This window comes from Oncorhynchus nerka, unplaced genomic scaffold (assembly GCF_034236695.1).
Source record: "Oncorhynchus nerka isolate Pitt River unplaced genomic scaffold, Oner_Uvic_2.0 unplaced_scaffold_2427, whole genome shotgun sequence".
In the NCBI taxonomy this organism is placed as follows: Eukaryota; Metazoa; Chordata; class Actinopteri; order Salmoniformes; family Salmonidae; genus Oncorhynchus; species Oncorhynchus nerka.
In genome coordinates this window covers 14,966-40,037 of record NW_027038870.1, presented here as the reverse complement: position 1 = coordinate 40,037, position 25,072 = coordinate 14,966, and the positions used below count along the sequence as shown (strand labels likewise).

At 49.8% G+C, this 25,072-nt stretch overlaps 1 protein-coding gene across 1 annotated transcript; it reads right to left on the bottom strand.

Moving 5' to 3' along the window:
- Positions 1 to 1,299: 1,299 nt before the first annotated feature.
- Positions 1,300 to 25,021, bottom strand: LOC115124249 (eukaryotic translation initiation factor 3 subunit B-like). Its single transcript, XM_065014618.1, has 9 exons — positions 24,922 to 25,021; positions 23,742 to 23,943; positions 22,741 to 22,860; positions 22,114 to 22,171; positions 21,868 to 21,996; positions 21,497 to 21,654; positions 7,178 to 7,309; positions 2,196 to 2,262; positions 1,300 to 1,389 (listed from the first exon to the last, which is right to left on the bottom strand). Exons 1-9 carry the CDS (start codon positions 25,019 to 25,021, stop codon positions 1,339 to 1,341), a joined length of 1,017 nt encoding a protein of 338 aa, XP_064870690.1. The 3' UTR covers positions 1,300 to 1,338.
- Positions 25,022 to 25,072: the final 51 nt, after the last annotated feature.

The following is a 25,072-nucleotide window of genomic DNA, read 5'->3' as shown; positions in this document are numbered from 1 at the left end:
TAGTCTCTGTCTGACAGGTGGTATTCCTCTAACTAGTCTCTGTCTGACAGGTGGTATTCCTCTAACTAGTCTCTGTCTGACAGGTGGTGTTCCTCTAACTAGTCTCTGTCTGACAGGTGGTATTCCTCTAACTAGTCTCTGTCTGACCGGTGGTATTCCTCTAACTAGTCTCTGTCTGACAGGTGGTATTCCACTAACTAGTCTCTGTATGCTGCCTGACAGGTGGTGTTCCTCTAACTAGTCTCTGTCTGACAGGTGGTATTCCTCTAACTAGTCTCTGTCTGACAGGTGGTGTTCCTCTAACTAGTCTCTGTCTGACAGGTGGTATTCCTCTAACTAGTCTCTGTCTGACAGGTGGTGTTCCTCTAACTAGTCTCTGTCTGACAGGTGGTATTCCTCTAACTAGTCTGTCTGACAGGTGGCATTCCTCTAACTAGTCTCTGTCTGACAGGTGGTATTCCTCTAACTAGTCTCTGTCTGACAGGTGGTATTCCTCTAACTAGTCTGTCTGACAGGTGGTATTCCTCTAACTAGTCTCTGTCTGACAGGTGGTATTCCTCTAACTAGTCTCTGTCTGACAGGTGGTATTCCTCTAACTAGTCTCTGTCTGACAGGTGGTATTCCTCTAACTAGTCTCTGTCTGACAGGTGGTATTCCTCTAACTAGTCTCTGTCTGACAGGTGGTATTCCTCTAACTAGTCTCTGTCTCTCTAACTAGTCTGACAGGTGGTATTCCTCTAACTAGTCTCTGTCTGACAGGTGGTATTCCTCTAACTAGTCTCTGTCTGACAGGTGGTATTCCTCTAACTAGTCTCTGTCTGACAGGTGGTATTCCTCTAACTAGTCTCTGTCTGACAGGTGGTATTCCTCTAACTAGTCTCTGTCTGACAGGTGGTATTCCTCTAACTAGTCTCTGTCTGACAGGTGGTATTCCTCTAACTAGTCTCTGTCTGACAGGTGGTATTCCTCTAACTAGTCTCTGTCTGACAGGTGGTGTTCCTCTAACTAGTCTCTGTCTGACAGGTGGTATTCCTCTAACTAGTCTCTGTCTGACAGGTGGTATTCCTCTAACTAGTCTCTGTCTGACAGGTGGTATTCCTCTAACTAGTCTCTGTCTGACAGGTGGTATTCCTCTAACTAGTCTCTGTCTGACAGGTGGTATTCCTCTAACTAGTCGCTGTCTGACAGGTGGTGTTCCTCTAACTAGTCTCTGTCTGACAGGTGGTATTCCTCTAACTAGTCTCTGTCTGACAGGTGGTATTCCTCTAACTAGTCGCTGTCTGACAGGTGGTGTTTGGTAACTAACTGATTAAGGGTCAACATCCCCAGGATAAAGACTCACTTGATGCCACTGATCTTCAGACTCTTCTTATCCAACAGGCCCATGGACTACGACAGGAGAAAACAGGATGTTATTAAGTACAGACTCACCAGTCTGTTACACAGACACTCAGAGTAATACTGGTCTTAAGTTAACTTACTGGGGTCATAGATGCTCAGAGTAATACTGGTCAATCTAACTTACTGGGGTCTCATAGATGCTCAGAGTAATACTGGTCAATCTAACTTACTGGGGTCTCATAGACACTCAGAGTAATACTAGTCAATCTAACTTACTGGGGTCATAGATGCTCAGTGTGGGGACTTACTGGGGTCGTAGATGCTCAGTGTGGGGACTTACTGGGGTCTCATAGATGCTCAGTGTGGGGACTTACTGGGGTCTCATAGACGCTCAGTGTGGGGACTTACTGGGGTCATAGACGCTCAGTGTGGGGACTTACTGGGGTCTCGTAGATGCTCAGTGTGGGGACTTACTGGGGTCTCGTAGATGCTCAGTGTGGGGACTTACTGGGGGGTCATAGATGCTCAGTCTGGGGACTTACTGGGGTCTCATAGATGCTCAGTGTGGGGACTTACTGGGGTCATAGACGCTCAGTGTGGGGACTTACTGGGGGGGGGGGGGGTCATAGATGCTCAGTCTGGGGACTTACTGGGGTCTCGTAGATGCTCAGTGTGGGGACTTACTGGGGTCTCGTAGATGCTCAGTGTGGGGACTTACTGGGGTCTCGTAGATGCTCAGTGTGGGGACTTACTGGGGTCTCATAGATGCTCAGTGTGGGGACTTACTGGGGTCTCGTAGATGCTCAGTGTGGGGACTTACTGGGGTCTCGTAGATGCTCAGTGTGGGGACTTACTGGGGTCTCGTAGATGCTCAGTGTGTCCTGGGTCATCCTGGCAAAGAACTTCCCATCGTGACTCCACCTGGAGAAACAGACACACGTTAGAACAATGCAGCTAGGGAGAGAACCAAGACAGACCGCTGTAGTTAGGGGAGAGAACCAAGACAGACCGCTGCAGCTAGGGGAGAGAACCAAGACAGACCGCTGCAGCTAGGGGAGAGAACCAAGACAGACCGCTGTAGTTAGGGAGAGAACCAAGAGAGTTAGGGGAGAGAACCAAGACAGTTAGGGGAGAGAACCAAGACAGTTAGGGGAGAGAACCAAGACAGACCGCTGCAGCTAGGGGAGAGAACCAAGACAGACCGCTGTAGTTAGGAGAGAGAACCAAGACAGTTAGGGGAGAGAACCAAGACAGTTAGGGGAGAGAATCAAGACAGTTAGGGGAGAGAACCAAGACAGTTAGGGGAGAGAACCAAGACAGACCGCTGCAGCTAGGGGAGAGAACCAAGACAGACCGCTGTAGTTAGGGGAGAGAACCAAGACAGACCGCTGTAGTTAGGGAGAGAACCAAGACAGACCGCTGCAGCTAGGGGAGAGAACCAAGACAGACCGCTGCAGCTAGGGGAGAGAACCAAGACAGACCGCTGCAGTTAGGGAGAGAACCAAGACAGTTAGGGGAGAGAACCAAGACAGACCGCTGCAGCTAGGGGAGAGAACCAAGACAGACCGCTGTAGTTAGAGAGAGAACCAAGACAGTTAGGGGAGAGAACCAAGACAGTTAGGGGAGAGAACCAAGACAGACCGCTGCAGCTAGGGGAGAGAACCAAGACAGACCGCTGTAGTTAGGGAGAGAACCAAGACAGACCGCTGCAGCTAGGGGAGAGAACCAAGACAGACCGCTGCAGTTAGGGAGAGAACCAAGACAGTTAGGGGAGAGAACCAAGACAGACCGCTGCAGCTAGGGGAGAGAACCAAGACAGACCGCTGTAGTTAGAGAGAGAACCAACACAGTTAGGGGAGAGAACCAAGACAGTTAGGGGAGAGAACCAAGACAGTTAGGGGAGAGAACCAAGACAGACCGCTGCAGCTAGGGGAGAGAACCAAGACAGACCGCTGTAGTTAGGGAGAGAACCAAGACAGACCGCTGCAGCTAGGGGAGAGAACCAAGACAGACCGCTGCAGTTAGGGAGAGAACCAAGACAGTTAGGGGAGAGAACCAAGACAGACCGCTGCAGCTAGGGGAGAGAACCAAGACAGACCGCTGTAGTTAGAGAGAGAACCAAGACAGTTAGGGGAGAGAACCAAGACAGTTAGGGAAGAGAACCAAGACAGACCGCTGCAGCTAGGGGAGAGAACCAAGACAGACCGCTGTAGTTAGAGAGAGAACCAAGACAGTTAGGGGAGAGAACCAAGACAGTTAGGGGAGAGAACCAAGACAGACCGCTGCAGCTAGGGGAGAGAACCAAGACAGACCGCTGTAGTTAGAGAGAAAACCAAGACAGTTAGGGGAGAGAACCAAGACAGACCGCTGTAGTTACACCTGCATTGCTTGCTGTTTGGGGTTTTAGGCTGGGTTTCTGTACAGCACTTTGAGATATCAGCTGATGTACGAAGGGCTATATGAATAAATTTGATTTGATTTGTAGTTATGGGAGAGAACAAAGACAGACCGCTGTAGTTAGGGGAGAGAACCAAGACAGACCGCTGCAGCTAGGGGAGAGAACAGACAGACCGCTGCAGCTAGGAGAGAAACCAAGACAGTTACCAAGACAGACCGCTGCAGCTAGGGGAGAGAACCAAGACAGACCGCTGCAGCTAGGGGAGAGAACCAAGACAGACCGCTGCAGCTAGGGGAGAGAACCAAGACAGACCGCTGCAGCTAGGGGAGAGAACCAAGACAGACCGCTGCAGCTAGGGGAGAGAACCAAGACAGACCGCTGCAGCTAGGGAGAGACAGTTAGGGAGAGAACCAAGACAGACCGCTGCAGCTAGGGGAGAGAACCAAGACAGACCGCTGTAGTTAGAGAGAGAACCAAGACAGTTAGGGGAGAGAACCAAGACAGACCGCTGTAGTTACACCTGCATTGCTTGCTGTTTGGGGTTTTAGGCTGGGTTTCTGTACAGCACTTTGAGATATCAGCTGATGTACGAAGGGCTATATGAATAAATTTGATTTGATTTGTAGTTATGGGAGAGAACAAAGACAGACCACTGCAGCTAGGGGAGAGAACCAAGACAGACCGCTGCAGCTAGGGGAGCGAACCAAGACAGACCGCTGCAGCTAGGGGAGAGAACCAAGACAGACCACTGTAGTTAGGGAGAGAACCAAGACAGACCGCTGCAGTTAGGAGAGAGAACCAAGACAGACCGCTGCAGCTAGGGGAGAGAACCAAGACAGACCGCTGCAGCTAGGGGAGAGAACCAAGACAGACCGCTGTAGTTAGGGAGAGAACCAAGACAGTTAGGGGAGAGAACCAAGACAGACCGCTGCAGCTAGGGAGAGAACCAAGACAGACCGCTGTAGTTAGAGAGAAAACCAAGACAGTTAGGGGAGAGAACCAAGACAGTTAGGGGAGAGAACCAAGACAGACCGCTGCAGCTAGGGAGAGAACCAAGACAGACCGCTGTAGTTAGAGAGAAAACCAAGACAGTTAGGGGAGAGAACCAAGACAGACCGCTGTAGTTACACCTGCATTGCTTGCTGTTTGGGGTTTTAGGCTGGGTTTCTGTACAGCACTTTGAGATATCAGCTGATGTACGAAGGGCTATATGAATACATTTGATTTGATTTGTAGTTATGGGAGAGAACCAAGACAGACCGCTGTAGTTAGGGGAGAGAACCAAGACAGACCACTGTAGTTAGGGAGAGAACCAAGACAGACCGCTGCAGCTAGGGGAGAGAACCAAGACAGACCACTGTAGTTAGGGAGAGAACCAAGACAGACCGCTGCAGTTAGGAGAGAGAACCAAGACAGACCGCTGCAGCTAGGGGAGAGAACCAAGACAGACCGCTGCAGCTAGGGGAGAGAACCAAGACAGACCGCTCTAGTTAGGGAGAGAACCAAGACAGTTAGGGGAGAGAACCAAGACAGACCGCTGCAGCTAGGGAGAGAACCAAGACAGACCGCTGTAGTTAGAGAGAAAACCAAGACAGTTAGGGGAGAGAACCAAGACAGTTAGGGGAGAGAACCAAGACAGACCGCTGCAGCTAGGGAGAGAACCAAGACAGACCGCTGTAGTTAGAGAGAAAACCAAGACAGTTAGGGGAGAGAACCAAGACAGACCGCTGTAGTTACACCTGCATTGCTTGCTGTTTGGGGTTTTAGGCTGGGTTTCTGTACAGCACTTTGAGATATCAGCTGATGTACGAAGGGCTATATGAATACATTTGATTTGATTTGTAGTTATGGGAGAGAACCAAGACAGACCGCTGTAGTTAGGGGAGAGAACCAAGACAGACCGCTGCAGCTAGGGGAGAGAACCAAGACAGACCGCTGCAGCTAGGGGAGAGAACCAAGACAGACCGCTGCAGCTAGGGGAGAGAACCAAGACAGACCGCTGCAGCTAGGGAGAGAACCAAGACAGTTAGGGGAGAGAACCAAGACAGACCGCTGCAGCTAGGGGAGAGAACCAAGACAGTTAGGGGAGAGAACCAAGACAGACCGCTGCAGCTAGGGGAGAGAACCAAGACAGACCGCTGTAGTTAGAGAGAGAACCAAGACAGTTAGGGGAGAGAACCAAGACAGACCGCTGTAGTTACACCTGCATTGCTTGCTGTTTGGGGTTTTAGGCTGGGTTTCTGTACAGCACTTTGAGATATCAGCTGATGTACGAAGGGCTATATGAATAAATTTGATTTGTAGTTATGGGAGAGAACAAAGACAGACCGCTGTAGTTAGGGGAGAGAACCAAGACAGACCGCTGCAGCTAGGGGAGAGAACCAAGACAGACCGCTGCAGCTAGGGGAGAGAACCAAGACAGACCGCTGCAGCTAGGGGAGAGAACCAAGACAGACCGCTGCAGCTAGGGGAGAGAACCAAGACAGACCGCTGCAGCTAGGGGAGAGAACCAAGACAGACCGCTGTAGTTAGGGAGAGAACCAAGACAGACCGCTGCAGCTAGGGGAGAGAACCAAGACAGACCGCTGCAGCTAGGGGAGAGAACCAAGACAGACCGCTGCAGTTAGGAGAGAGAACCAAGACAGAAAGCAAGAGAAACAAGTTCTGCTACAGTTCTTGGCTACTAGAAGATGTAGAGACATGAAAACAGAGAGGTGGGTAGTCAGGCCTTACTAGAAGATGTAGAGACATGAAAACAGAGAGGTGGGTAGTCAGGCCTTACTAGAAGATGTAGAGACATGAAAACAGAGAGGAGGGTAGTCAGGCCTTACTAGAAGATGTAGAGACATGAAAACAGAGAGGTGGGTAGTCAGGCCTTACTAGAAGATGTAGAGACAGGAACAGGATAGAGACATGAAAACAGAGAGGTGGGTAGTCAGGCCTTACTAGAAGATGTAGAGACATGAAAACAGAGAGGTTGGTAGTCAGGCCTTACTAGAAGATGTAGAGACAGGAACAGGATAGAGACATGAAAACAGAGAGGTGTGTAGTCAGGCCTTACTAGAAGATGTAGAGACAGGAACAGGATAGAGACATGAAAACAGAGAGGTGGGTAGTCAGGCCTTACTAGAAGATGTAGAGACATGAAAACAGAGAGGTTGGTAGTCAGGCCTTACTAGAAGATGTAGAGACAGGAACAGGATAGAGACATGAAAACAGAGAGGTGTGTAGTCAGGCCTTACTAGAAGATGTAGAGACAGGAACAGGATAGAGACATGAAAACAGAGAGGTGTGTAGTCAGGCCTTACTAGAAGATGTAGAGACAGGAACAGGATAGAGACATGAAAACAGAGAGGTGGGTAGTCAGGCCTTACTAGAAGATGTAGAGACATGAACAGGATAGACATGAAAACAGAGAGGTGGGTAGTCAGGCCTTACTTGAAGATGGGCCAGTGGGCGGAGCTCTCACAGTGAAAGCCTCTCTTCTTCTGGCCAGTCAGAATGTCCCAGATGATGATGGCCTGGGGGTCCTCCTTAGTGTCCATCAGGGGACTGAACGTCACCACGTACCTACCAAGCATTATATAACACCGTTATGTGTAGCTTCATAAGGATTCGTACAGATGACATAGACAGGTTATAACCACACTAGGCTCACCATGTACAGGGTAACTGCCAAAATGAAAGGAAACACTTGAGTCAACGAGGGGGATACAAAGTATAATGAAAGCAGGTGCTTCCACACAGGTGTGGTTCCTGAGGTAATTAAGCAATTAACATCCCATCATGCTTAGGGGCGGCAGGGTAGCCTAGTGGTTAGAGCGTTGGACTAGTAACCGGAAGGTTGCAAGTTCGAATCCCCGAGCTGACAGGGTACAAATCTGTCGTTCTGCCCCTGAACAGGCTGGTAACCCACTGTTCCTAGGCCGTCATTGAAAATAAGAATTTGTTCTTAACTGACTTGCCTAGTAAAATAAAGGTACAATTTTTAAAAATTAAATAGGGTCATGTATAAAAATGCCCAGTTGCCCATTATCTTGGCTAGCATGGCTAGAAGAAGAGATCTCAGAGACTTTGAAAGAGGGCTCTGAAAGGAGCACAGGGGTTTTAAAGGGTGTGTGAGTCTCAGTAACTGGATCCCAGATGAACACTTCTGGGAGATTCTGGATCGGTGCCCGAGACAGCGTTTTTCACACCACCGTCAACAAAACACCAAATTAAGGATTTTATCGTGGAAGAACGGTTTCACATCGTCACGGATCCCTCCGGGACTTTCATTACGCACACCAGGTCCCTATTCCCAGTGATTAGACACACCAGGCCCCTATTCCCAGTGATTAGACACACCCTATTCCCAGTGATTAGACACACCTGGTCCCTATTCCCAGTGATTAGACACACCAGGCCCCTATTCCCAGTGATTAGTCACACCCTATTCCCAGTGATTAGACACACCCTATTCCCAATGATTAGACACACCCGGTCCCTATTCCCAGTGATTAGTCACACCTGGTCCCTATTCCCAGTGATTAGTCACACCCTATTCCCAGTGATTAGACACACCCGGTCCCTACTCCCAGTGATTAGACACACCAGGTCCCTATTCCCAGTGATTAGACACACCAGGTCCCTATTCCCAGTGATTAGACACACCAGGTCCCTATTCCCAGTGATTAGACACACCCTATTCCCAGTGATTAGACACACCCTATTCCCAGTGATTAGACACACCAGGCCCCTATTCCCAGTGATTAGACACACCCGGTCCCTATTCCCAGTGATTAGACACACCAGCTCCCTATTCCCAGTGATTAGACACACCAGGCCCCTATTCCCAGTGATTAGACACACCCTATTCCCAGTGATTAGACACACCCGGTCCCTATTCCCAGTGATTAGACACACCCGGTCCCTATTCCCAGTGATTAGACACACCAGGTCCCTATTCCCAGTGATTAGACACACCAGGCCCCTATTCCCAGTGATTAGACACACCCTATTCCCAGTGATTAGACACACCTGGTCCCTATTCCCAGTGATTAGTCACACCCTATTCCCAGTGATTAGACACACCTGGTCCCTATTCCCAGTGATTAGACACACCTGGTCCCTATTCCCAGTGATTAGACACACCTGGTCCCTATTCCCAGTGATTAGACACACCAGGTCCCTACTCCCAGTGATTAGACACACCAGGTCCCTATTCCCAGTGATTAGTCACACCAGGTCCCTATTCCCAGTGATTAGACACACCAGGTCTCTATTCCCAGTGATTAGACACACCAGGTCTCTATTCCCAGTGATTAGACACACCCGGTCCCTATTCCCAGTGATTAGACACACCTGGTCCCTATTCCCAGTGATTAGTCACACCCTATTCCCAGTGATTAGACACACCCTATTCCCAATGATTAGACACACCCGGTCCCTATTCCCAGTGATTAGTCACACCTGGTCCCTATTCCCAGTGATTAGTCACACCCTATTCCCAGTGATTAGACACACCCGGTCCCTACTCCCAGTGATTAGACACACCAGGTCCCTATTCCCAGTGATTAGACACACCAGGTCCCTATTCCCAGTGATTAGACACACCAGGTCCCTATTCCCAGTGATTAGTCACACCCGGTCCCTATTCCCAGTGATTAGACACACCCGGTCCCTATTCCCAGTGATTAGACACACCTGGTCCCTATTCCCAGTGATTAGACACACCAGGCCCCTATTCCCAGTGATTAGTCACACCCTATTCCCAGTGATTAGACACACCCTATTCCCAATGATTAGACACACCCGGTCCCTATTCCCAGTGATTAGTCACACCTGGTCCCTATTCCCAGTGATTAGTCACACCCTATTCCCAGTGATTAGACACACCCGGTCCCTACTCCCAGTGATTAGACACACCAGGTCCCTATTCCCAGTGATTAGACACACCAGGTCCCTATTCCCAGTGATTAGACACACCAGGTCCCTATTCCCAGTGATTAGACACACCCTATTCCCAGTGATTAGACACACCCTATTCCCAGTGATTAGACACACCAGGCCCCTATTCCCAGTGATTAGACACACCCGGTCCCTATTCCCAGTGATTAGACACACCAGGTCCCTATTCCCAGTGATTAGACACACCAGGCCCCTATTCCCAGTGATTAGACACACCCTATTCCCAGTGATTAGACACACCCGGTCCCTATTCCCAGTGATTAGACACACCCGGTCCCTATTCCCAGTGATTAGACACACCAGGTCCCTATTCCCAGTGATTAGACACACCAGGCCCCTATTCCCAGTGATTAGACACACCCTATTCCCAGTGATTAGACACACCTGGTCCCTATTCCCAGTGATTAGTCACACCCTATTCCCAGTGATTAGACACACCTGGTCCCTATTCCCAGTGATTAGACACACCCGGTCCCTATTCCCAGTGATTAGACACACCCGGTCCCTATTCCCAGTGATTAGACACACCCGGTCCCTATTCCCAGTGATTAGACACACCCGGTCCCTATTCCCAGTGATTAGACACACCGGTCCCTATTCCCAGTGATTAGACACACCTGGTCCCTATTCCCAGTGATTAGACACACCTGGTCCCTATTCCCAGTGATTAGACACACCAGGTCCCTATTCCCAGTGATTAGACACACCAGGTCCCTATTCCCAGTGATTAGACACACCCGGATTCCCAGTGATTAGTCACACCAGGCCCCTATTCCCAGTGATTAGACACACCCGGTCCCTATTCCCAGTGATTAGACACACCTGGTCCCCTATTCCCAGTGATTAGTCACAGGCCCTATTCCCAGTGATTAGACACACCCGGTCCCTATTCCCAGTGATTAGACACACCCGGTCCCTATTCCCAGTGATTAGATACACCCGGTCCCTATTCCCAGTGATTAGACACACCTGGTCCCTATTCCCAGTGATTAGACACACCTGGTCCCTATTCCCAGTGATTAGACACACCAGGTCCCTATTCCCAGTGATTAGACACACCAGGTCCCTATTCCCAGTGATTAGACACACCCGGCCCCTATTCCCAGTGATTAGTCACACCAGGCCCCTATTCCCAGTGATTAGACACACCCGGTCCCTATTCCCAGTGATTAGACACACCCGGTCCCTATTCCCAGTGATTAGACACACCCGGTCCCTATTCCCAGTGATTAGACACACCCGGTCCCTATTCCCAGTGATTAGACACACCCGGTCCCTATTCCCAGTGATTAGTCACACCCGGTCCCTATTCCCAGTGATTAGACACACCCGGTCCCTATTCCCAGTGATTAGACACACCAGGCCCCTATTCCCAGTGATTAGACACACCCGGTCCCTATTCCCAGTGATTAGACACACCAGGCCCCTATTCCCAGTGATTAGACACACCCGGTCCCTATTCCCAGTGATTAGACACACCCGGTCCCTATTCCCAGTGATTAGACACACCAGGCCCCTATTCCCAGTGATTAGACACACCCGGCCCCTATTCCCAGTGATTAGACACACCCGGCCCCTATTCCCAGTGATTAGTCACACCAGGCCCCTATTCCCAGTGATTAGACACACCTGGTCCCTATTCCCAGTGATTAGTCACACCCAGGACCCCCTATTCCCAGTGATTAGACACACCAGGTCCCTATTCCCAGTGATTAGTCACACCTGGTCCCTATTCCCAGTGATTAGTCACACCCTATTCCCAGTGATTAGACACACCCTATTCCCAGTGATTAGACACACCAGGTCCCTATTCCCAGTGATTAGACACACCAGGTCCCTATTCCCAGTGATTAGACACACCAGGTCCCTATTCCCAGTGATTAGTCACACCCGGTCCCTATTCCCAGTGATTAGACACACCCGGTCCCTATTCCCAGTGATTAGACACACCTGGTCCCTATTCCCAGTGATTAGACACACCAGGCCCCTATTCCCAGTGATTAGTCACACCCCCTATTCCCAGTGATTAGACACACCCCTATTCCCAGTGATTAGACACACCCGGTCCCTATTCCCAGTGATTAGACACACCTGGTCCCTATTCCCAGTGATTAGTCACACCCTATTCCCAGTGATTAGACACACCAGGTCCCTATTCCCAGTGATTAGACACACCAGGTCCCTATTCCCAGTGATTAGACACACCAGGTCCCTATTCCCAGTGATTAGACACACCAGGTCCCTATTCCCAGTGATTAGACACACCCTATTCCCAGTGATTAGACACACCCTATTCCCAGTGATTAGACACACCAGGCCCCTATTCCCAGTGATTAGACACACCCGGTCCCTATTCCCAGTGATTAGACACACCAGCTCCCTATTCCCAGTGATTAGACACACCAGGCCCCTATTCCCAGTGATTAGACACACCCTATTCCCAGTGATTAGACACACCCGGTCCCTATTCCCAGTGATTAGACACACCCGGTCCCTATTCCCAGTGATTAGACACACCAGGTCCCTATTCCCAGTGATTAGACACACCAGGCCCCTATTCCCAGTGATTAGACACACCCTATTCCCAGTGATTAGACACACCTGGTCCCTATTCCCAGTGATTAGTCACACCCTATTCCCAGTGATTAGACACACCTGGTCCCTATTCCCAGTGATTAGACACACCTGGTCCCTATTCCCAGTGATTAGACACACCAGGTCCCTACTCCCAGTGATTAGACACACCAGGTCCCTATTCCCAGTGATTAGTCACACCAGGTCCCTATTCCCAGTGATTAGACACACCAGGTCTCTATTCCCAGTGATTAGACACACCAGGTCTCTATTCCCAGTGATTAGACACACCCGGTCCCTATTCCCAGTGATTAGACACACCTGGTCCCTATTCCCAGTGATTAGTCACACCCTATTCCCAGTGATTAGACACACCCTATTCCCAATGATTAGACACACCCGGTCCCTATTCCCAGTGATTAGACACACCCGGTCCCTATTCCCAGTGATTAGACACACCTGGTCCCTATTCCCAGTGAATAGTCACACCCTATTCCCAGTGATTAGACACACCCGGCCCCTATTCCCAGTGATTAGACACACCAGGTCCCTATTCCCAGTGATTAGACACACCCGGTCCCTATTCCCAGTGATTAGACACACCAGGTCCCTATTCCCAGTGATTAGACACACCCGGTCCCTATTCCCAGTGATTAGACACACCCGGTCCCTATTCCCAGTGATTAGACACACCAGGTCCCTATTCCCAGTGATTAGACACACCAGGTCCCTATTCCCAGTGATTAGACCCTCCCTATTCCCAGTGATTAGACACACCAGGTCCCTATTCCCAGTGATTAGACACACCTGGTCCCTATTCCCAGGTCCCTATTCCCAGTGATTAGACACACCCGGTCCCTATTCCCAGTGATTAGACACACCCTATTCCCAGTGATTAGACACACCCGGTCCCTATTCCCAGTGATTAGACACACCCGGTCCCTATTCCCAGTGATTAGACACACCCGGTCCCTATTCCCAGTGATTAGACACACCAGGTCCCTATTCCCAGTGATTAGACACACCAGGTCCCTATTCCCAGTGATTAGACACACCAGGTCCCTATTCCCAGTGATTAGACACACCCGGCCCCTATTCCCAGTGATTAGACACACCAGGTCCCTATTCCCAGTGATTAGACACACCAGGTCCCTATTCCCAGTGATTAGACACACCCGGTCCCTATTCCCAGTGATTAGACACACCAGGTCCCTATTCCCAGTGATTAGACACACCCTATTCCCAGTGATTAGACACACCCGGTCCCTATTCCCAGTGATTAGACACACCTGGTCCCTATTCCCAGTGATTAGACACACCCGGTCCCTATTCCCAGTGATTAGACACACCAGGTCCCTGATTAGACCAGTGATATTCCCAGTGATTAGACACACCAGGTCCCTATTCCCAGTGATTAGACACACCCGGTCCCTATTCCCAGTGATTAGACACACCCGGTCCCTATTCCCAGTGATTAGACACACCTGGTCCCTATTCCCAGTGATTAGACACACCCGGTCCCTATTCCCAGTGATTAGACACACCCGGTCCCTATTCCCAGTGATTAGACACACCCGGTCCCTATTCCCAGTGATTAGACACACCTGGTCCCTATTCCCAGTGATTAGACACACCTGGTCCCTATTCCCAGTGATTAGACACACCAGGTCCCTATTCCCAGTGATTAGACACACCAGGTCCCTATTCCCAGTGATTAGACACACCCGGCCCCTATTCCCAGTGATTAGACACACCAGGTCCCTATTCCCAGTGATTAGACACACCCGGTCCCTATTCCCAGTGATTAGACACACCCGGTCCCTATTCCCAGTGATTAGACACACCCGGTCCCTATTCCCAGTGATTAGACACACCCGGTCCCTATTCCCAGTGATTAGACACACCCGGTCCCTATTCCCAGTGATTAGACACACCCTATTCCCAGTGATTAGACACACCTGGTCCCTATTCCCAGTGATTAGACACACCAGGTCCCTATTCCCAGTGATTAGACACACCAGGTCCCTATTCCCAGTGATTAGACACACCCGGTCCCTATTCCCAGTGATTAGACACACCAGGCCCCTATTCCCAGTGATTAGACACACCCGGTCCCTATTCCCAGTGATTAGACACACCCGGTCCCTATTCCCAGTGATTAGACACACCCGGTCCCTATTCCCAGTGATTAGACACACCCGGTCCCTATTCCCAGTGATTAGACACACCCGGTCCCTATTCCCAGTGATTAGACACACCCGGTCCCTATTCCCAGTGATTAGACACACCCGGTCCCTATTCCCAGTGATTAGACACACCAGGTCCCTATTCCCAGTGATTAGACACACCCGTCCCTATTCCCAGTGATTAGACACACCAGGCCCCTATTCCCAGTGATTAGACACACCTGGTCCCTATTCCCAGTGATTAGACACACCCGGTCCCTATTCCCAGTGATTAGACACACCCGGCCCTATTCCCAGTGATTAGACACACCCGGATTAGTCACCCTATTCCCAGTGATTAGACACACCCGGTCCCTATTCCCAGTGATTAGACACACCCAGGTCCCTATTCCCAGTGATTAGACACACCGGTCCCTATTCCCAGTGATTAGACACACCAGGTCCCTATTCCCAGTGATTAGACACACCTGGTCCCTATTCCCAGTGATTAGACACACCTGGTCCCTATTCCCAGTGATTAGACACACCTGGTCCCTATTCCCAGTGATTAGACACACCAGGTCCCTATTCCCAGTGATTAGACACACCAGGTCCCTATTCCCAGTGATTAGACACACCCGGCCCCTATTCCCAGTGATTAGTCACACCAGGCCCCTATTCCCAGTGATTAGACACACCCGGTCCCTATTCCCAGTGATTAGAACACCCGGTCCCTATTCCCAGTGATTAGACACACCAGGTCCCTATTCCCAGTGATTAGACACACCCGTCCCTATTCCCAGTGATTAGACACACCCTATTCCCAGTGATTAGTCACACCCCCTATTCCCAGTGATTAGACACACCCGGTCCCTATTCCCAGTGATTAGACCCCCTATTCCCAGTGATTAGACACACCAGGTCCCTATTCCCAGTGATTAGACACACCCGGTCCCTATTCCCAGTGATTAGACACACCAGGCCCTATTCCCAGTGATTAGACACACCTGGTCCCTATTCCCAGTGATTAGACACACCGGTCCCTATTCCCAGTGATTAGACACACCCGGTCCCTATTCCCAGTGATTAGACACACCCGGTCCCTATTCCCAGTGATTAGACACACCCGGTCCCTATTCCCAGTGATTAGACACACCTGGTCCCTATTCCCAGTGATTAGACACACCCGGTCCCTATTCCCAGTGATTAGACACACCAGGTCCCTATTCCCAGTGATTAGACACACCCGGTCCCTATTCCCAGTGATTAGACACACCAGGCCCCTATTCCCAGTGATTAGACACACCCGGTCCCTATTCCCAGTGATTAGACACACCCGGCCCCTATTCCCAGTGATTAGTCACACCAGGCCCCTATTCCCAGTGATTAGACACACCCGGTCCCTATTCCCAGTGATTAGACACACCCGGTCCCTATTCCCAGTGATTAGACACACCCGGCCCCTATTCCCAGTGATTAGACACACCCGGTCCCTATTCCCAGTGATTAGACACACCCGGCCCCTATTCCCAGTGATTAGACACACCCGGTCCCTATTCCCAGTGATTAGACACACCCGGTCCCTATTCCCAGTGATTAGATACACCCGGTCCCTATTCCCAGTGATTAGACACACCTGGTCCCTATTCCCAGTGATTAGACACACCTGGTCCCTATTCCCAGTGATTAGACACACCAGGTCCCTATTCCCAGTGATTAGACACACCAGGTCCCTATTCCCAGTGATTAGACACACCAGGTCCCTATTCCCAGTGATTAGACACACCAGGTCCCTATTCCCAGTGATTAGACACACCAGGTCCCTATTCCCAGTGATTAGACACACCCGGTCCCTATTCCCAGTGATTAGACACACCCGGTCCCTATTCCCAGTGATTAGACACACCCGGTCCCTATTCCCAGTGATTAGACACACCCAGGATTAGACACACCCGGTCCCTATTCCCAGTGATTAGACACACCAGGTCCCTATTCCCAGTGATTAGACACACCTGGTCCCTATTCCCAGTGATTAGACACACCCGGTCCCTATTCCCAGTGATTAGACACACCCGGTCCCTATTCCCAGTGATTAGACACACCCGGTCCCTATTCCCAGTGATTAGACACACCAGGTCCCTATTCCCAGTGATTAGACACACCCGGTCCCTATTCCCAGTGATTAGACACACCAGGTCCCTATTCCCAGTGATTAGACACACCAGGTCTCTATTCCCAGTGATTAGACACACCAGGTCTCTATTCCCAGTGATTAGACACACCTGTCCCTATTCCCAGTGATTAGACACACCAGGTCCCTATTCCCAGTGATTAGACACACCCGGTCCCTATTCCCAGTGATTAGACACACCCGGCCCCTATTCCCAGTGATTAGACACACCCGGTCCCTATTCCCAGTGATTAGACACACCCGGTCCCTATTCCCAGTGATTAGACACACCAGGTCCCTATTCCCAGTGATTAGACACACCAGGTCCCTATTCCCAGTGATTAGACACACCCGGTCCCTATTCCCAGTGATTAGACACACCTGGTCCCTATTCCCAGTGATTAGTCACACCTGGTCCCTATTCCCAGTGATTAGACACACCCGGTCCCTATTCCCAGTGATTAGACACACCTGGTCCCTATTCCCAGTGATTAGACACACCTGGTCCCTATTCCCAGTGATTAGACACACCAGGTCCCTATTCCCAGTGATTAGACACACCAGGTCCCTATTCCCAGTGATTAGTCACACCAGGTCCCTATTCCCAGTGATTAGTCACACCAGGTCCCTATTCCCAGTGATTAGACACACCTGGTCCCTATTCCCAGTGATTAGACACACCAGGTCCCTATTCCCAGTGATTAGACACCCCGGTCCCTATTCCCAGTGATTAGACACACCTGGTCCCTATTCCCAGTGATTAGTCACACCCTATTCCCAGTGATTAGTCACACCTGGTCCCTATTCCCAGTGATTAGACACACCCGGTCCCTATTCCCAGTGATTAGTCACACCTGGTCCCTATTCCCAGTGATTAGTCACACCCTATTCCCAGTGATTAGACACACCCGGTCCCTATTCCCAGTGATTAGACACACCCGGTCCCTATTCCCAGTGATTAGACACACCCGGTCCCTATTCCCAGTGATTAGACACACCAGGTCCCTATTCCCAGTGATTAGACACACCAGGCCCCTATTCCCAGTGATTAGACACACCCCCTATTCCCAGTGATTAGACACACCTGGTCCCTATTCCCAGTGATTAGTCACACCCTATTCCCAGTGATTAGACACACCTGGTCCCTATTCCCAGTGATTAGACACACCTGGTCCCTATTCCCAGTGATTAGACACACCTGGTCCCTATTCCCAGTGATTAGACACACCCTATTCCCAGTGATTAGACACACCAGGTCCCTATTCCCAGTGATTAGACACACCAGGTCCCTATTCCCAGTGATTAGTCACACCAGGTCCCTATTCCCAGTGATTAGACACACCAGGTCCCTATTCCCAGTGATTAGACACACCAGGTCCCTATTCCCAGTGATTAGACACACCTGGTCCCTATTCCCAGTGATTAGACACACCCTGGTCCCTATTCCCAGTGATTAGACACACCCAGGTCCCCCTATTCCCAGTGATTAGACACACCCGGTCCCTATTCCCAGTGATTAGACACACCCAGGTCCCTATTCCCAGTGATTAGACACACCCGGTCCCTATTCCCAGTGATTAGACACACCAGGTCCCTATTCCCAGTGATTAGACACACCTGGTCCCTATTCCCAGTGATTAGACACACCCCTTAGACACCTATTCCCAGTGATTAGACACACCAGGTCCCTATTCCCAGTGATTAGACACACCAGGTCCCTATTCCCAGTGATTAGACACACCCGGTCCCTATTCCCAGTGATTAGACACACCCTATTCCCAGTGATTAGACACACCCGGTCCCTATTCCCAGTGATTAGACACACCCGGCCCCTATTCCCAGTGATTAGACACACCAGGTCCCTATTCCCAGTGATTAGACACCCCAGTGATTCACCCCCCTATTCCCAGTGATTAGACACACCTGGTCCCTATTCCCAGTGATTAGACACACCTGGTCCCTATTCCCAGTGATTAGACACACCTGGTCCCTATTCCCAGTGATTAGACACACCTGGTCCCTATTCCCAGTGATTAGACACACCTGGTCCCTATTCCCAGTGATTAGACACACCTGGTCCCTATTCCCAGTGATTAGACACACCTGGTCCCTATTCCCAGTGATTAGACACACCTGGTCCCTATTCCCAGTGATTAGACACACCAGGTCCCTATTCCCAGTGATTAGACACACCAGGTCCCTATTCCCAGTGATTAGACACACCCACCCCTATTCCCAGTGATTAGACACACCAGGTCCCTATTCCCAGTGATTAGACACACCCTATCCCTATTCCCAGTGATTAGACACACCCGGTCCCTATTCCCAGTGATTAGACACACCCGGTCCCTATTCCCAGTGATTAGACACACCTGGTCCCTATTCCCAGTGATTAGACACACCTGGTCCCTATTCCCAGTGATTAGACACACCTGGTCCCTATTCCCAGTGATTAGACACACCTGGTCCCTATTCCCAGTGATTAGACACACCTGGTCCCTATTCCCAGTGATTAGACACACCCGGTCCCTATTCCCAGTGATTAGACACACCTGGTCCCTATTCCCAGTGATTAGACACACCAGGCCCCTATTCCCAGTGATTAGACACACCAGGTCCCTATTCCCAGTGATTAGACACACCCGGTCCCTATTCCCAGTGATTAGACACACCCGGTCCCTATTCCCAGTGATTAGACACACCCGGTCCCTATTCCCAGTGATTAGACACACCCGGTCCCTATTCCCAGTGATTAGACACACCAGGTCCCTATTCCCAGTGATTAGACACACCCGGTCCCTATTCCCAGTGATTAGACACACCTGGTCCCTATTCCCAGTGATTAGACACACCCGGCCCCTATTCCCTGATTAGACACACCAGGTCCCTATTCCCAGTGATTAGACACACCCGGTCCCTATTCCCAGTGATTAGACACACCCGGTCCCTATTCCCAGTGATTAGACACACCCGGTCCCTATTCCCAGTGATTAGACACACCCGGTCCCTATTCCCAGTGATTAGACACACCCGGTCCCTATTCCCAGTGATTAGACACACCCGGTCCCTATTCCCAGTGATTAGATACACCCGGTCCCTATTCCCAGTGATTAGACACACCTGGTCCCTATTCCCAGTGATTAGACACATTAGACCAGGTCCCTATTCCCAGTGATTAGACACACCTGGTCCCTATTCCCAGTGATTAGACACACCAGGTCCCTATTCCCAGTGATTAGACACACCAGGTCCCTATTCCCAGTGATTAGACACACCAGGTCCCTATTCCCAGTGATTAGACACACCCGGTCCCTATTCCCAGTGATTAGACACACCAGGCCCTATTCCCAGTGATTAGACACACACACGGTCCCTATTCCCAGTGATTAGACACACCCGGTCCCTATTCCCAGTGATTAGACACACCCGGTCCCTATTCCCAGTGATTAGACACACCCGGTCCCTATTCCCAGTGATTAGACACACCCGGTCCCTATTCCCAGTGATTAGTCACACCCGGTCCCTATTCCCAGTGATTAGACACACCTGGTCCCTATTCCCAGTGATTAGTCACACCCTATTCCCAGTGATTAGTCACACCCGGTCCCTATTCCCAGTGATTAGACACACCTGGTCCCTATTCCCAGTGATTAGTCACACCCTATTCCCAGTGATTAGACACACCAGGTCCCTATTCCCAGTGATTAGACACACCCGGTCCCTATTCCCAGTGATTAGACACACCCGGTCCCTATTCCCAGTGATTAGACACACCCCTATTCCCAGTCCCTATTCCCAGTGATTAGACACACCTGGTCCCTATTCCCAGTGATTAGACACACCCGGTCCCTATTCCCAGTGATTAGACACACCTGGTCCCTATTCCCAGTGATTAGACACACCCTATTCCCAGTGATTAGACACACCCGGTCCCTATTCCCAGTGATTAGACACACCCTATTCCCAGTGATTAGACACACCCAGTGATTAGACACACCCCTATTCCCAGTGATTAGACACACCCGGTCCCTATTCCCAGTGATTAGACACACCCCTATTCCCTTAGACACACCCGGTTCCCAGTGATTAGACACACCTGGTCCCTATTCCCAGTGATTAGACACACCTGGTCCCTATTCCCAGTGATTAGACACACCTGGTCCCTATTCCCAGTGATTAGACACACCTGGTCCCTATTCCCAGTGATTAGACACACCAGGTCCCTATTCCCAGTGATTAGACACCCAGTGATTAGACACCCCGGCCCCTATTCCCAGTGATTAGTCACACCAGGCCCCTATTCCCAGTGATTAGACACACCCGGTCCCTATTCCCAGTGATTAGACACACCCGGTCCCTATTCCCAGTGATTAGACACACCCGGTCCCTATTCCCAGTGATTAGACACACCCGGTCCCTATTCCCAGTGATTAGACACACCCGGCCCCTATTCCCAGTGATTAGACATGGTCTAGTGGGTTAACTGCCTTTTTCAGGGGCAGAACGACAGATTTTTACCTTGTTGGCTCGGGGATTCAATCTTGCAACCTTTCGGTTACAAGTCCAACGCTCTAACCACTAGGCTACCTGGCCCCCCTCTAACCACTAGGCTACCTGCCCCCCCCCCATCTAAACCACTAGGCTACCTGCCCCCCAACCACTAGGCTACCTGCCCCCCCCTAACCACTAGGCTACCTGCCCCCACCCCCTAACCACTAGGCTACCTACCCCCACCCCCTCTAACCACTAGGCTACCTGCCCCCCCCTAACCACTAGGCTACCTGCCCCCCACCCCCTCTAACCACTAGGCTGCCCCCCCTCTAACCACTAGGCTACCCCCCATCAGGCTTCATAGATGTGATATAGACAGGCATGTATTATTCATTAGCGATTGGTTACCTCTCGCAGGGGGAGAAGTCGATCAGAGACACTCCCTGGTGGCTGAAACGTTGGATCTGCTTGAACTTCTCTCCGCCCCACAATGCAATGCCTCGCTGGTGGAACGTGGCCAGGTAGGTTCCCTTGGGAGACCAGCGCACATAGGTCTCTGTCCAGCGCTACAGGGACACAACACGGTCACAACCTCAGAATCAAATCAATATACACCACGGCAAAGACTCTGATTTACGCAATCAAACCTTCTACTTTTTAAGCATCAAAGCCGTAAAAACGATTTCTGTAGCTGTAGAATGCTCAGTGCAAAACAATAAATTGATTGGTTGAACCATCATCTCACTGCCCTGTCGTGATTGGTTGAATGGTTGACTCACCGCCCTCTCCTCGGAGACGATTGGATCCTTGGCGTCGTTGTTGAAGATGGCGGTCCTCTCTCCTGATTCGTAGATGACGCTGTACTGGTCACGACAGTCAGGGTCCTCCATCCAGTGACGCATGTTACCCTGGCAACACAAACAGGAAGTGACCGTTAGTAATGACTTGTCCCCCCCCGTCCCTCCACAACACCGGGTGGGTAATTCTCTGAATGTGTGGTTGAAGTGACCGTGTGTAACACTCACAAAGTCCTTGAAGGGCTGCTTCTCAGGAGTCTCCCACTCGTCACTGATGCTCATGTACCTGGAACACAACGTCACCATCTACAGCAGACAGTTCTATAACATGTATATCTATGGCAAACAATTCTGCCGTGTTGATGCTGTGCCTAGATGCCCAGAACATCCCATATAACAGCTGGAATGATGCCTCTAGACACCCCATATAACAGCTGGAATGATGACCCTGAACACCCCATATAACAGCTGGAATGATGCACTGAACACCCCATATAACAGCTGGAATGATGCCCCCGGACACCCCATATAACAGCTGGAATGATGCCCCCGAACACCCCATATAACAGCTGGAATGATGCCACCGGACACCCCATATAACAGCTGGAATGATGCCCTGAACACCCCATATAACAGCTGGAATGATGCCCCTGAACATCCCATATAACAGCTGGAATGATGCCCCGAACCCCCCATATAACAGCTGGAATGATGCCCCGAACACCCCATATAACAGCTGGAATGATGCCCCGAACACCCCATATAACAGCTGGAATGATGCCCCGAACACCCCATATAACAGCTGGAATGATGCCCCTGAACACCCCATATAACAGTGATGTGGTGTTTTCTTACTTGTCGAAGTCAGTGAACACATTGACTCTGAAGGTGTGCTGCTTGTCCAGCTTGTAGCCGTCAGCGTTCTTCACTGCCTCCAGAGCCTGAGTGGGAGCCCCATACTCCAGGAAGATGTACCTACAGAAGAGATAACATTAACTACAGGTTAACTAACTATAGGTCTGAGTGGGAGCCCCATACTCCAGGAAGATGTACCTACAGAAGAGATAACATTAACTACAGGTTAACTAACTATAGGTCTGAGTGGGATACTCCAGGAAGATGTACCTATCGAGGAGATAACTACAGGTTAACTAACTATAGGTCTGAGTGGGAGCCCCATACTCCAGGAAGATGTACCTACAGAGGAGATAACTACAGGTTAACTAACTATAGGTCTGAGTGGGATACTCCAGGAAGATGTACCTACAGAGGAGATAACTACAGGTTAACTAACTATAGGTCTGAGTGGGAGCCCCATACTCCAGGAAGATGTACCTACAGAAGAGATAACATTAACTACAGGTTAACTAACTATAGGGCTGAGTGGGATACTCCAGGAAGATGTACCTATAGAGGAGATAACTACAGGTTAACTAACTATAGGTCTGAGTGGGAGCCCCATACTCCAGGAAGATATACCTACAGAAGAGATAACATTAACTACAGGTTAACTAACTATAGGTCTGAGTGGGATACTCCAGGAAGATGTACCTACAGAGGAGATAACTACAGGTTAACTAACTATAGGTCTGAGTGGGAGCCCCATACTCCAGGAAGATGTACCTACAGAGGAGATAACTACAGGTTAACTAACTATAGGTCTGAGTGGATACTCCAGGAAGATGTACCTATAGAGGAGATAACTACAGGTTAACTAACTATAGGTCTGAGTGGGAGCCCCATACACCAGGAAGATGTACCTACAGAGGAGATAACTACAGGTTAACTAACTATAGGTCTGAGTGGGAGCCTCCCTGAACCCTCCTGCAGCCTCCCTGAACCCTCCTACTTCTCACCCTTTAGTGAGTCCTTCAGGTCCGTCTACCGTGGGGTAGAACTCGTTGGTGATCTTGCCGAACTTGGAGAATATCTTGTGGATGACGTTCTTCAGTTTCTCCAGGCGCTCGGGGCCGACCTGGGGCACATTGTCCACGACAACCACAGAGTCTATCCCGTCTGCCTCCTGGGGCTTCTCCCGCAGCAGGTCACCCAGTAGCTCTACGGGGGGGGTAAAGAACATGTTATTTGATGAGGTAGTTTATCAAACCAGGGTTCTCCATATCATTGATTGTGTATAGACAAAGACGGGCCCATGTATTAATAATGCCATTAAGTATACACTTTTATTTTAATATCCAAAGCGACTCATGTGTGCATACATTTTTACATGTTTTACCATTAACTGGAGACACTGTCATCTAAAATTAGCTCTCTTGTCCCCCCCAAAAAAGTGAATTTACAATTTTTGCCACACCTGCTGAAAATGAAACTTGGGTAAAGACTGTGAGGATGTAGTTGGGGCTTTGTTATAGTTTATAAAAACACACATCTGCATTCACTATTATCTGACAGCTGGTAGTTGAGGTTAGACAGTAAAACACTGACGGCGGGGAGTCAAAATGTCCCGCTTCAACTAACAACTGGAAACAAAAACAGTTATGCTCGCATTTGTTTACAATAAGAACATAGCTAACAAACAAAATGTTGTAAAATGTCACAGACGTAGTAAATATTTCTCCTTTTGGTTCGCCATCTGTATGGACAACTGAGTGAATCGGTATGAATGAATCCACTGTTAGCTTTTAGCAGCTACTGTAGCTAACTAATATTATCACTTAAAATGAACATCCACACAAAAAAAGTTATCATTAACTGATCTTCACGTTGACCCTTCAAAAAAAAACATGTTTAAAAAAATATTGTAACAATTATTTACATCCATTTTGGTTTATAATTACATATTGATGGCCTTGTAGCTAACTAACATTATCACTTAATGAACGTCCACATTAACTGATCTTCACGTTGAACCTTCAAATATATTTTAAATATGTCAATTAATTATATCCATTTTGGTTTATATGTCCATGTACTACATATGATGGCCTTGTAGCTATCTACTATGTGTTAAAAACAACGTGCTAAGCGGCTCTCCAGGCCGCATTATAATCCGGCATCTTTCCTGCGTTTCCTCACCTTCATCGTCGACATCATCTTCAAAGTCTTCTGGGTCACTGAACGACGGTTCCTCCTCGTCGAAATCGACATCAACCGGCATATCCTCCGTGTCGTGCATTTAACAGGCTAAATAAGTGTGTTTTAGTCGACGCTAAATCGGTGTAAAATG